We start from the raw sequence: 14,576 nt of genomic DNA on the forward strand, positions 1-14,576 counted from the left end.
CTGGGCTGCATCGGTAGGAGCGTTGCCAGCAGATTGAGGGCAGTGATTCTTCCCCTCTATTCAGCACTGCGGAGGCCACATCTGGAGTCCTGTGTCCAGCTGTGGGCCACCACTACAGAAAGGATGTGGACAAGTTGGAGAGAGTCCAGTGGAGGGCAATGAAAATGGTGAGGGGGCTGAGGAACATGACTTATTATGAGGAAAGACTGAGAGAACTGGGCTCATTTAGTCTAGACAAGATGGGACTGAAAACAGACTTAATAGCAGTCTTCACTCCCTGCAGGGGGGCTGCAAAGAGCATGGAGCTGGACTGGTCTCAGTGGGGGCAGAGGACAGGACAAGGAGCAACAGCCTCAAGTTGCAGCAAGGGAAGTTGAGGTTAGACGTTAGGGAAAATTTTCTCACTAGGTGGGACTCTCCACCCTTGGAGGTTTTCAAAGCCCGGCTAGACAAAGCCCTGGCTGGGATGATGTAGTTGGGGCTGGTCCTGCTTTGAGCAGGGGTTGGACTAGATGTGACCTCCTGAGCTCCCTTCCACCCTCACTGTCTGTGATTCTTTCTCAGTTCTTGAGATTTCAACATTGTCACACATCAGTCACACCCAACAAGGACAGCAGCAATGAAAACAACAAGCACCCAGCATGGGTTGATGGCAGTCTTATGTAGAGTTTAGAGTAAGGTTTGTATGGGATGGTCTGGATAAGGATTATCCTGCTTCAGGCAGGGGGTTGGACTAGATGACCTGCAGAAGTCCCTTCCAGCCCTACTTCTCTATGAATGTATGTTCTCCTACGGAATTTGCCACACTACTGGGCTTAGCTGGTTGCCACACGGCGCCAGGAGAGAATAGCTCCCCCTCCTGCTGCTAAGTGCATCTGAGGGGCTAAGCCCTCCTCCGAGGCATTGAGTGTTGGCTGCAGCCCAGGATGGGGGTGGTGACTGGGACGTGCCAATGCTGCTTCTGGGTCTCAAACCCAGAAGTTGCCGGCTGGAGGGTCTTGCTCCTATCATCATATTTGGGGTCAGAAAGTTATTTTACCCCATGGTCAGACTGGTATGACCTTGGGGGGGGGGGGGGGGTTGCCTTCCTCTGTAGCCGGGGGGCATGGCTCTCTTCTTGGATCTCTCATACGTTTCTTAACAATCTTGGCAACAACAGCCTGTTGGCTGGTGTAGTCCCCTTGCTTTACCTGTGGCAGGTTTGGGTGTTATGTCTTGTGGTTGGACTGGAAAAGGGCCAATGTGGTTCTCATTTTCAAAAAAGGGAGGAAGGAGGACCCAGGAAACTATAGGCCAGTCAGTCTTACCTTGGTCCTGGGTAAGCTTTTTGAGAGAATTATCCTCGCCACAGGCGATGATCTGGTAAGGGGGCTCCAGGTCCTGGACCACCTGGGTGACAGCGATCATCGCTTGCTGGAATTCACCACCCAGCGCAGGGTGACAAGGGCCTGCAGCAAGGCGGCAGCCCTAGACTTCAAGAGGGCCAACTTCAACGAGTTGAGGAGATTGGTGGGAGAGGCGCTGGGGTTCTTGAGGGCAGGGAACTCGGTGCCCAAGATGAGTGGTCGTTCCTTAAGGAGACGATACTCGGAGCCCAAGGGGTGACAATCCCAACAAGAAGCAAGGGGGGCAAGAGTGCCCAAAAGCCTCCCTGGCTCACCAAGGACGTCCGGGAATGCCTGGTTACCAAAAAGGTGGCGTACACCTGGTGGAAGGGGGTGCTATCTCCAAAGAAGAGTATACCTCCACTGCTCAGGCCTGTAGGGGGCTGTTAGGAAAGCTAAGGCGGACATAGAGCTAGGACTAGCATCCAAGATCAAAGATAATAAAAAGTCCTTTTTCAAATATATAGGGAGGATGAAGAAGGCACCGGGAAATGTGGGGCCCCTGCAAGATGCGCTGGGCAATCTGGTGGTTGTGCCAGAGGAGAAGGCAGACCTCTTTAACAAATTCTTCACCTCCGTTTTCTTGTGCAGGGACCGGGACTCCCCCACCAGGATTCAAGACGGACTCGAGGGGAACGCCTCAAGACCTAAGGTTGAGGAGGACTGGGTTAGAGAGCTTCTGGAGGGGCTGGACGTGTTCAGGTCAGCAGGTCCAGATGCTCTCCACCCCAGGGTGTTGAGGGAGCTAGCAGGGGTTATTGCAGGGCCCTTGGCACGGCTGTACGAGCGCTCGTGGCGCTCGGGCCAGGTGCCAGATGATTGGAAGATAGCCAATGTGGTCCCCATCTTTAAAAAAGGGAGGAGGGAGGACCCGGGCAACTATAGGCCGGTCAGTCTTACCTCAATCCTGGGGAAACTCTTTGAGAAGATCATCAAGGAGCACATCTGTGATGGGCCGGCATCGGGGATGATGCTCCAGGGCAACCAGCACGGTTTCATTAGGGGCAGGTCATGTCAGACCAACCTGATTGCCTTTTATGATCAGGTCACAAAAGCATTGGATGCAGGTGTCGCCGTGGATGTAGTCTTTCTGGACTTCAGCAAGGCCTTTGACACTGTCTCCCACCCCATCCTCATTAAAAAACTAGGCGACTGTGGCATCGATGCCTACACAGTCAGATGGATTGCAAATTGGCTGAAGGGTCGTACTCAGAGGGTGGTGGTGAACGGGTCATATTCGACCTGAGGGGAAGTGGGCAGCGGAGTCCCCCAGGGCTCGGTCCTTGGGCCCGTGCTGTTCAATTTCTTTATCAGCAATTTGGACAACGGGGTGAAAAGCAACCTGTTCAAATTCGCTGATGATACCAAAATTTGGGGTGAGGTGGGCATGTTAGCAGGGAGGGAAAGACTGCAGCAAGACCTGGATAGGTTGCAAGGGTGGGCTAACAAAAACAGGATGTGTTTCAATATGGACAAGTGCAGGGAGCTGCGCCGGGGCAGTAGTAACCAGCAGCACACTTGTAAGATGGGAAACTCCCATCTTGAGAGCACGGAGGCAGAAAGGGATCTTGGAGTCATCACCAACTCCAAGATGAACATGGGTCGACAATGCGAGGTCACGGTCGGCAGGGCTAACTGGACCCTATCATGCATCCACAGGTGTATCTCGAGTAGGCCCAAGGAGGTGATCCTCCCCGTCTACGCGACACTGGTCAGGCCGCAGCTGGAGTACTGTGTCCAGTTCTGGGCACCCCACCTCGAGAGGGATGTGTGGACCACATGGAGAGGGTCCAGAGGAGGCCACCCGCATGATCTCGGGACAGCAGGGCAGGCCCTACGAGGAGAGGCTGAGGGACCTGAACCTGTTCAGCCTCCACAAGAGAAGCCTGAAGGGGGATGTAGTGGCTGTCTATAAACTCACTAGGGGGGACAAGAAGGGTTTGGGGGAGACCTTGTTTCCCCCGGTGCCCCCCGGGATAACAAGGAATAACGGCCACAAGTTGTTGGAGAGTAGGTTGAGATTAGACATCTGTAGGAACTACTTCACAGTCAGGGCAGCTAGGATCTGGAACCAACTTCCACAGGAAGTGGTGCTGGCTCCAACCCTGGGGGTCTTTAAGAAGTGGCTCGATGCCTGGCTGGGGTCATTTGAGCCCAGTTTCCCTCCTGCCCAGGCAGGGGGTCGGACCTGAAGATCTACAAGGTCCCGCCCGACCCGACTTCTATGATTCTATCCTGGCACACGTCCGCGAGGGGCCGGCAGGGGAGGTTATGCTCAGGGGCAACCAACATGGGTTCATTAGAGGCAGGTCCTGTCAGACCAACCTGGTGGCCTTCTACGACCAGGTCACAAAATCCTTGGATGTAGGTATTGCAGTGGACGTAGTCTTTCTGGACTTCAGGAAGGCCTTCGACACCGTCTCTCACCCCATTTTTATTATTAAAAAAAACTAGGAGACTGTGGTGTCAACGCCTACACAGTCAGGTGGGTGGCAAATTGGCTGGAGGGTCACACCCAGAGAGTGGTGGTGGATGGGTCATTTTCGACCTGGAGGGATGTGGGCAGTGGGGCCCCCCAGGGCTCGGTCCTCGGGCCCACACTGTTCAACATCTTCATCAGCGACTTGGATGAGGGGGTGTAAAAAGGACCCTGTTCAAATTCGCAGATGACACTAAGATGTGAGGGGATGTGGGCACGCTAGAAGGGAGGAATAGGCTGCAATTGGACCTAGACAGGTTACAGCGGTGGGCAGATGAGAACAGGATGGGTTTCAACACTGACAAGTGCAAGGTGCTGCACCTGAGGAGGAAGAACCAGCAGCACACCTACAGGCTGGGGAGCTCCCTTCTCGTCAGTGCAGAGGTAAAAAAGGATTCATGGATTTGTAGATGTTAGGGTCGGAAGGGACCTCAATAGAGCATCGAGTCCGACCCCCTGCATAGGCAGGAAAGAGTGCTGGGTCTAGATCACCCCAGCTAGATACTCATCTAACCTCCTCTTGAAGACCCCCAGGGTAGGGGAGAGCACCACCTCCCTTGGGAGCCCGTTCCACACCTTGGCCACTCGAACTGTGAAAAAGTTCTGCCTAATGTCCAGTCGAAATCTGCTCTCTGCTAGCTTGTGGCCATTGTTTCTTGTAACCCCTGGGGGCGCCTTGGTGAGTAGAGCCTCACCAATTCCCTTCTGTGCCCCCGTGATGAACTTATAGGCAGCCACAAAGTCGCCTCTCAACCTTCTCTTGCGGAGGCTGAAGAGGTCCAGGTGTCCCAGTCTCTCCTCATAGGGCTTGGCCTGCAGGCCCTTGACCATACGAGTGGCCCTTCGCTGGACCCTCTCCAGGTTATCCGCATCTCTCTTGAAGTGTGGCGCCCAGAATTGCACGCAGTACTCCAACTGCGGTCTGACCAGCGCCCGATAGAGGGGAAGTATCACCTCCTTGGACCTATTTGTCATGCATCTGCTGATGCACGATAAAGTGCCATTGGCTTTTCTGATGGCTTCGTCACACTGCCGGCTCATGTTCATCTTGGAGTCCACTAGGACTCCAAGATCCCTTTCCACTTCCGTGCCACCCAGCAGGTCATTCCCTAGGCTGTAGGTGTGCTGGACATTTTTCCTCCCTAGGTGCAGCACTTTGCATTTCTCCTTGTTGAACTGCATCCTGTTGTTTTCTGCCCACTTGTCCAACCTGTCCAGATCTGCCTGCAGCTGTTCCCTGCCCTCCGGCGTGTCCACTTCTCCCCACAGTTTTGTGTCATCCACAAACTTGGACAGAGTACACTTCACTCCCTCGTCCAAGTCGCTGATGAAGACATTAAAGAGTATTGGTCCAAGGACCGAGCCCTGCGGGACCCCACTGCCCACACCCTTCCAGGTCGAGACCGACCCATCCACCACGACTTCCTGGGTGTGACCCTGTAGCCAATTCGCCACCCACCGGACTGTGTAGTCATCCAAGTCACAGCCTCTTAACTTGTTCACCAGTATGGGGTGGGATACAGTATCGAAGGCCTTCCTGAAGTCTAAGTAGACGATGCCTACCCCTACTCCTGCGTCCAGGTGTTTTGTAACCTGGTCATAGAAAGAGACTAGATTGGTCAGGCATGATCTGCCTGCCACGAACCCGTGCTGGTTTCCCCTCAGCATAATTTTTTCTGCTGGGGTCTCACATATATGAGCCTTAATGATCTTTTCAAAGACTTTGCCAAGGATGGAGGTGAGACTGATTGGCCTATAGTTGCCTGGATCCTCCCTCCTCCCCTTCGTGAAAATAGGGACCACAATGGCCCTTTTCCAGTCCTCCGGGACCTGGTCCATGCACCACAAGTGTTCAAATATTCTTGCTAGTGGCTGTGCAATTACATCAGCCAGTGCCTTCAGCACCCTTGGATGGAGCTCGTCTGGGCCTGCCGACTTAAACGCATCCAGTCCTTCCAAGTTACTCTGCACCATCCCAGGGTCAATGCTTGGTGGTCTGGCGCCCTGCTGTTGTCTCTCTGTGATCCCATTGTGAGACTTGTCTTGCCCCTCGTTTAGGAACACTGAGGCAAAGCACTCGTTGAAGAGTTCAGCCTTGTCCCCCCTGTCCATCACCAATTGCTTTTGCCCATTCAGTAGTGGTCCTATACCGCCCTGGGCCTTCCTTTTACTCCCTATATATCTGAAAAACAATTTTTTGTTATCCTTAACTTGGGATGCCATCCTCAGCTCCATGGTAGCTTTGGCCTTTCTAACTGCCTCCCTACAACTGTAAGCTGAGGAGGTATACTCCTCTTTAGTAATCTCGCCCTGTTTCCACTGCTTATATGCCCCCCCTTTTGCCCTTAGGCTGCTCTGGATTTCTCTGGTCAGCCCAGGAAGCCTCTTGGTCCCTTTCCCCCTTATCGGGATTGTCTCCCTCTGTGCCCGAAGTATCGCTTCCTTAAGGCACAGCCACCCTTCCTGGGCTCCCATCTCACAAAATCTCTTACCCGGCAGTGCATCATTGACTACACGCCTGAGCTCGCTGAAGTCAGCCTTCCTAAAGTCTAGCACTTCCACTCTACTAGTTACAAAACGAACATGGGCCGACAGTGTGGGGATGCAGTCAGGAAGGCCAACCGCACCTTGTCGTGCATCCACAGATACATCATGAGCAGGTCCAAGGAGGTGATCCTCCCCCTCTATGCGACACTGGTCAGGCCGCAGCTGGAGTACTGCGTCCAGTTTGGGGCGCGGCACTTCAGGAGGGATGTGCCTCCTGATGTCTACCTGAATCTACCCTCTGCCAGCTTGTGACCATTATTTCTAGTCACTCCTGGGAGTGCTCGGGGGAACAGGGACTCCCCCAATGCCTGCTGGTCCCCCTGACTAGTTTGTAACAGGCCACGAGATCCCCCCCTCAGCCTTCTCTTGTGGAGACTGAACAGGTTCAGGTCCCATCACCTCTCCTCGTAGGGCCTGCCCTGCTGCCCCCGGATCATGCGAGTGGCCCTCCTCTGGACCCTCTCAGTGCTATCCACATCCCTCCTGCAGTGCGGCGCCCAGAACTGAACGCAGTACTCCACCTGCGGCCTGACCAGTGTCACGTAGAGGGGGAGGATCACCTCCTTGGACCTGCTCATGATGTATCTGTGGATGCATGACAAGGTGCGGTTATAGCCTTCCTGACCGTGTCCCCACATTGCTGGCCCATGTTCATCTTCGAGTCAATAATGACTCCAAGATCTTTTTCTGCCTCTGCACTGATGAGAAGGGAGTTCCCCAGCCTGTAGGTGTGCTGCTGGTTCTTCCTCCCCAGGTGCAGCACCTTGCACTCGCCAGTGTTGAAACCCATCCTGTTCTCATCTGCCCACCCCTGTGGCCTGTCCAGATCTAGTTGTAGCCTGTCCCTCCATTCTCACGTGCCCACTTCTCCCCACATCTTAGTGCCATCTGTGAACTTGAACAAGGTGTTTTCACCCCTGTGTCCAAGTCACTGATGAAGATGTTGAACAGTGCAGGCCTGAGGACTGAGTCCTGGGGGACCCCACTGCCCACATCCCTCCAGGTCAAAAATTACCCATCCACCACCACTATCTGGATGCGGACCTCCAGCCAGTTGGCAACCCATCTGACTGTGTAGGTGTCGATGCAACAGTCTCCTAGTTTTTTTAATCAGAATGGGGTGACAGACAGTGTCGAAGGCCTTCCTAAAGTCCAGAAAGACTACGTCCACCATGACACCTGCATCCAAGGATTTTGTGACCTGGTCATAGAAGGCTACCAGGTCAGTCTGACAGGACCTGCCTCTAATGAACCCATGTTAATTGCCCTGAAGCATAACCCCCCTGCTGGCCCCTCTCAGATGTGCTCCTGGATAATTCTCTCGAAGAGCTTGTCCAGGACCGAGGTAAGTCTAACAGGCCTATAGTTTCCTGGGTCCTCCTTCCTCCCCTTTTTGAAAATGGGGACCACACTGGCCCTTTTCCAGTCCTCTGGCACCTGGCCAGAGCAGCACGAGTGCTCATAAAGCCGTGCCAGGCGTCCCGCAATGTCCTCTGCTAATTCCCTCAGCACCCTGGGGTGGAGATCATCTGAACCTGCTGACTTGACCACGTCCAGCCCCACCAGAAGTTCCCTAACTAGATCCTCACTGACCCTGGGCCTGGCTGTGCCTCTCCTGAGTCCATCCTGAATCCCAGTGGCAGGGATGTCCCAGTACCTGCTCAGAAAAATGGAGGCAAAGAATTTGTTAAAGAGGTCACCTTTACCATCTGGTGCAACCACCAGATTGCCAGGCATGTCCTGCAGGGGCCCCACGTTACCCAGTGCTTTCTTTTTACCGCCTTTGTATTTAAAAAAGGACTTCTTGTTATCTTTGATCTGGGTCGCTAGTCCCAGTTCTGTCTCCGCCTTAGCCTTCCTAATAGCCCCGCTATAGTCCCGAACAATGGAGGTGTAATCCTCCTTGGTGATAGCCCCTCCCTTCCACTGGGTGTACGCCTCCTTTTTATCTTTCAGGCGTTCCTGAATGCCTTTGGTGAGCCATGGGGGCTTCCAAGCACTCCTGCCCCCTTTGATTCTCATTGGGACTGTCACCCTTTGGGCTTGGAGGATCGTCTCCTTAAGGAACGACCGCTGTTCCTGGACTCCCAACTCCCCTCCCCTCCGGGACCTCAGTTCCTCCCTGACTAGTCTCCTTAACTCATTGAAATCCACCCTCCTGAAGTCCAGGGCTGCTGCCTTGCTGCAGGCCTTTGACACCCTGCGCTGGATGGTGAATTCCAGTAGGCGATGGTTGCTATTGCCCAGGTGGTCAAGAACCCGCAATTCCCTTACCAGGTCATCGCCTGTGGCCAGGACCAGGTCCAGCAAGGCATTTCCCCTGTGGGACTGTGCAGCTTCTGGGTTAGATGGAGGTCCTGTATCCCGGCTAGGAACCTACGTGAGTGGTCTGACCTGGCTGACTGCTCTTCCCAGCAGATATCTGGATAGTTTAGGTCACCCATGACGACCACGTCCCTTGACTTAACTGCCTCTGTGAGCTGACCTGAGAATTCCCGGTCCAGCTCTTCCCCCTGGTTGGGTGGTCTGTAGCAGACCCCCACCACTAAGTTCCTTTCCCCTCCGACCCCCTTGTATTCTGACCCAGAGCACTTCAGTCTGCCCCTCCTCTGACCCCGTGCTGTTTGTTGAGGACGTGTATTGCGTCCTCACCCCCATCCTCGGGAAAACTCTGGAAAAAATCATTAAGGATCACATTTGTGGGAGCCCAGCAGGGGAACTAATGCTGAAAGGAAATCAGTATGGGTTCACTGCAGGTAGATCCTGCCTGACACAAAACGCTTAGATGCAGGAGTCGAGGTAGAGGTCATCTCCCTAGACTTTAAGAAGGCCATCGATGAGGTATCGCATTCGGTTCTCGTAAATAAACTGAGCAGCTGTGATGTAGATGATTACATGGTCAGGTGGGTGGTAAATTGGCTGAGGGGTAAAATTATGGGGCAAAGTTAACACAACAGAGGGTAGGGAACGGATCCAGGTGGATCTGGACAGGTGGAAAAATGGGCAGAACAAAATCGGATGCAGTTCAACAAAGACAAATACAAAGTGCTGTACATGGGCAAAAAGAATCACCAACACACTTACAGGCTGGGGGAGGACCTTCTCAGCAGCACAGCAGCAGAAAGGGATCTTGGAGTCATAGTTGACTCCACGATGAATGTGAGTCGTCAGTGTGACGAAGTGATCAACAAGGCTAACCACACTTTATCATGCATTAGCAGATGCATGACAACCAGGTCCAAGGAGGTGATCCTCCCCCTCTATGCGGCACTGGTCAGGCTGCAGCTGGAGTACTGTGTCCAGTTCTGGGCGCTGCACTTCAGGAGGGATGCGGAGAATCTTGAGAGGGTCCAGAGGAGGCCACTCATATGGTCAGTGGCCTGCAGGCAAGGCCCTACAAGGAGAGACTGAGGGGCCTGGTGCTCTTCAGCCTTCGCAAGAAAAGGCTGAGAGGTGACCCTGTGGCTGCCTATAAATTCATCGGGGGAGGGCAGCAGGGAATAGGAGATGCTCTATTTACCAGGGCACCCCCTGGAGTAACTAGGAACAACGGCCACAAATTGATGGAGAGCAGATTTAGACTGGACATTAGGAAGAACTTCTTCCCAGTTCGAGTGACCAAGGTCTGGAACGGGCTCCCAAGGGAGGTGGTGCTCTCCCCTACCCTGGGGGTCTTCAAGAGGAGCCTGGCCAAGCACCTGGCTGGGGTCGTCCGACCCCAGCACTCTTTCCTGCCCAGGGCAGAGGGTCAGACTCGATGACCTACTGAGGTCTCTTCCAACCCTAACATCTATGAATCTATACGTGTGCTACAAGTTATTATATGTTTTTAAATGTTTGCACCTAAGCCAAATCAAAAATGATTTTTACTGGACCTCTGAAAGGACTGAGTCGATTTGTTTCCTTAATGCTTTCACTTGCAAAAACACTCGAAGGCAGTAAAAGCAGACTGCACATTGGAGAGCCACAGCAAAAGCAAGAAGGGCACGGGTAAACAGAGAGGCAAGTCTGGGTTGGATAAAAGAGGGGAAACAAGATATTTTAATCTGGATAAGGCAGTGGAGTATCTAAATGTTGAAGAAAAGGATCCAGGTGATGAACAGTAACAATGAACAGAAGGGGAAGAATGGAGACTAAATGGAGATCAGCAAAGGGAAAAAGTGGAGCAGATGGGGATAGAAAGGAGGAAAGTTCATGCCAGATGGCATCAATATTTGCTATGGAGATATTGGCAAGATCTTGGGCTAAGAGCAGGGGCAGGGGGCATGAGAGCTGTGATACGAGTCAACTGCAATGGAAAATAGCATTTGCTTAGAAAGATATGGTATATGACAGAACAGAAGGAAAGAGGAATGATGGAGGAATAACAAAGGAAATCAGGATGGTCCCTGAATTTTCTTAATTTCTCAAAAAAACACAAGAGAAAAACAGATGGAAGGAAGAATCAGTACTTGGGATTGGCCTGAACAGACCAAGCAGGGACGCGAAAGAACCTAGCATGGAGACAACGTATTTGAAAGCTGAGGAGTTGATTTTTAAGGAGTTAACCATATAAGTAAGCAGGCACTTTTGAGAATAATGCCCCGTGGGTAGGAAGTCAGAATGGGTGACATCTGAGAGGAAACGCACTATTTGAAAGGAATAAGGAAGCCAGGATTTGGAGTGAAGTTCACAGAAGCAGTAATGCACGCCAGGGCAGAGAGCATCAGATGAGGAATGATGGATATCAAAATATGGGCATGTCCATGAAAAAAAAATAGAAACCGCATTTGATGAAAACAAGGTGAAGAACCTGTCCAGAGAAGAGAAAAGAATTTTTAGTCCAGAGTTAAAGAATAAAGGAAAACCTGGGCAGAGGGAATAGTCATCAACAGAACTGGAAGAAACAGCAGAAGGAAGATTCGAGCCCTTCAGAAACAGGAACTGTATAGAAGGTGAACTCGATTTGCTCATAGATTTAAACTGGGAGAGTAAGAGCCTGGCATTGCCTACACTACTATCTCCCCAGGTAGTTAGGGTGGAAAGGAAAGAAAAATAAATGACTTAAAATGACTATGTTGTTATTAAGGAAGAGTCAGGAGAAAAGAGTCGAGCTTCAGTTGTAGAAGGGGTGGCCAACCTCCAGCACGTGCCACAAATGGCACATGACAGATCTGGGAGGGGACAGACAGCAGGGTGGCAGACAGGGCAAGAAGCAGAAAGCAAGTAGCCATTTGGGCAAGGAAAAGGAATTGGAGTGGACGCAGGGAGGATGCAGGACTAGTTTGCGCCCCTTACAGCAAGGTACCAGTGGAATAGTAATAAATGGTGTCAATTCTTTTTGTACAGAACTAGAGGTCACGAATGCAAGGAATGGAAAATGAAGAGAAAGAATAGCAATGGAAAGAAAAAAAGGAGATGTGTGAAATCCCAGGAAGGCAGGATTGACAGGGCAGCCAAGCCAGGAGTGGCTTCACCATCCACAGGGCAGCATGAGGCAAGGCTTAATTTAGAAATATTCACAAAATTCAAAATTATTAGTTTAAAGAAACGCAAAAGTATTTGAAATTACAGAAATGCATATTTTAAGGTCACTGAAAACCTATACTTCTGCAATGAAAACAAAACCCTCAGTATTTTTTTTATGGCCAGCAGATGGCATACATTACCAAAAAAAGTAAGAAAAATTCACTCCAATATAACAAATGCTGAATGTTCAGAGCAAGAATAATTAAGTTTTAAAACAGTTGAAATATAAAAGTGTGTGTGATCCACACTAGAAACAGAATTTTTCAAATAATGGTTTGATTTGCTTAGAAATACTTACATCTTAGTTTGTCCAGTATTTTCCCACCACACATGGTTGCTAACATAGCTTTAACTGAAAATACCGTCAACTTCCCATGGCCCTCACTGTAAAGAAATTACATGATAAAATAATTACTATATGGAATGAAAACAAACAGAAAAAATCTTTAAGAGCCATGAAGGGAACACATTAGTGTTAGCTCTAAATACCATTAGTTTTTAAAGTATTTAATATTTAATAAGCATAAAAATAGTAACACTTGGTATTTTAAATAAATTAGAACAGCTAATAGGTATCTAATGATAAACCGTATTCTGCTGCGACATTTCTGAAACAGTTCAGAATATGCTCACTCATTACGACAGGTTTCTTGCTTCTACCAGTGGCAAGAATAATGGGAATAATGAGTCGGGAATATTCAACACTTACTTCCCAGAATAAGGATACTCAAGAACTAATATGCTGAAACAGGAGGTAAAGTAACTCATTGCTTGGTGAAAGTTCCAGGATGTTCTGGGCACGCCACGTAAGACAGGAACCAACATGGATGGTACGTTTTTCTAATTTAAGCTACCAAGGCTGTTATATTACTGGGAACAGATGGCACAATCAGGCAACCATTTCCTAATGTCGGCATGAGAAATTAATTAATTTCCTATAGAAAAAGTATGAAAAGATTTTATTCTGCCCAGCCGTGGCATTTAGAAATAACCACATAAGGGATCCTTTGTAAAAAGGCACAAATTGTTTTTCAGAAAGGTGAAATGCAAGCAATAATCTGCAATTCAGAGGATTAAACAGGCTCCACAACACAGTTTGGTCTAAGAACAAAACCACTACTAGTGTGAAGTGTTACAGGGAATTACTTTAGTAGCAAGTGAGCATAAATAGAGTACCAGTGGCAGGCATGTAAGTGTGGATGACAAAGGTGTGAATATTGAACTCTTTAATCCCAAATAAAAATATGAAATCTCTGTTCCATAGTAAGTACAATACTTAATAGATATGATACAGCAGCTTACAAAACATAAGCTAATGTACAAAGGGAAAAGGAAATGAAAAACAAATTTCAGTGGCAATGATGCAAATAAATTATGTAGATTAGTTACAACAAGATGGGCAGTACAGTGACACAGTACATGAAATGTAATTAGTGCTAGCCAAGAGGGAGATTTTCAAAATCACAAGGGATTTTCAATGAGAGTTAAATGACAACTTGCCATTTGTACCTTGGAAATGTCCTTGGGGATAATCAAGCATATCTGAACAGGATGGAAACTCATGGATGAAAGCAAGTTTCAGGAGCAATAAGAAATAATTTTCCAAAACAGGCACTACTTTATAATACATTACAACAGCTAGGTAGTGGCCTAGTAACTGAGAGGCGAGCAGCCAGATGAAGAGCTGCAGGTTAAGCACGTCAACTGCCAGGTTGCGGAACTGTTTTAAGAGGGGAGCAACCTAGGTTACTCCATAGAAGAGACTTCATCTCCACACTCAAAGACTGCATCACAGATGTTTAGTCAGAGGCAATGATAGGTTGTCTGGGCTATTTGACTAGAATCAATACATTCCCGATCCTAGCACTGTCTCTTGAATCCTGGAGAGAAGTTCTGCAAGGAGACATGAGCTTTGTTCTCCATGAAATCATATGAATATGCTTTGTGATGAAAAGGCAACATTATCAGATCATAAATGACCTCTACCAATGGAATACTAAAATCTTCAAAAGTGGGTTCTTTGCAATTCTTTAGATTGTGAGTTTGGACTTGTGTATATGAGGACATTAAAGTAAAGTCAAGTAAGCTACTTCACTATTACTGTGCACTGAGTGTCAACATGAGTAGTTTCTGCAAAACAGCTGGGTGTGCTGCAATTGCACGCCTTCGCTTAACTTCACTGTAATGGCTCAGTGTAAATAAGCCATTTCTGGCTGCAGGGACTGTTATTTTGTTCTGTATTTCTAAAGTACCTAGCAGAGTGGGCTTCCAGTACATGACATGTCCTCCAAGCTACCACAATAAAATGAAAAAATATTAATAACATTGTTAACAACTGATAGCTTCCTGAACAGAAGGTTACGGCCTTCTAACATGGCACTGATCACTTCCTCCAAGTCTGAGGCTTCACCCAGAGCTAGGACACAGGAACACGATGATGGAAAGTCAAATCAGTGCCAGCCAAGGGGTCCTCAGCACCAAGCTTCAGAAATGAAAGAACATCCCAGAGAAGCAGGGCTGGAAGGGGCCTCCAGAGGTCACATCTCATCTAACTCCCTGCTTGAGGCAGGATCACCCCTATCCAAACCATCCCATACAACCTGTAATCTAAATTCTACATAAGATTACCATCAACCCTGACACAACATGGACATAAC

General features: G+C 49.6%; 1 protein-coding gene across 13 annotated transcripts in view; it reads right to left on the bottom strand.

Annotated features, from left to right (window-relative positions):
• The window catches only part of DTNB (dystrobrevin beta), a 296,518-nt gene that overhangs the window by 235,176 nt on the left and 46,766 nt on the right, over nt 1–14,576 (bottom strand). For all 13 annotated transcript variants that reach the window (XR_009462220.1, XM_019497687.2, XM_019497682.2 and 10 more), the window contains one exon: nt 12,218–12,303. Coding sequence is in view for 12 of the 13 variants with exons in the window: in XM_019497687.2 (XP_019353232.1) it covers nt 12,218–12,303 (86 nt within the window). In the remaining variant the exon portion in view is untranslated. The remainder of the gene's footprint in view (nt 1–12,217; nt 12,304–14,576) is intronic.

Source organism: Alligator mississippiensis, chromosome 1 (assembly GCF_030867095.1).
Source record: "Alligator mississippiensis isolate rAllMis1 chromosome 1, rAllMis1, whole genome shotgun sequence".
In the NCBI taxonomy this organism is placed as follows: Eukaryota; Metazoa; Chordata; order Crocodylia; family Alligatoridae; genus Alligator; species Alligator mississippiensis.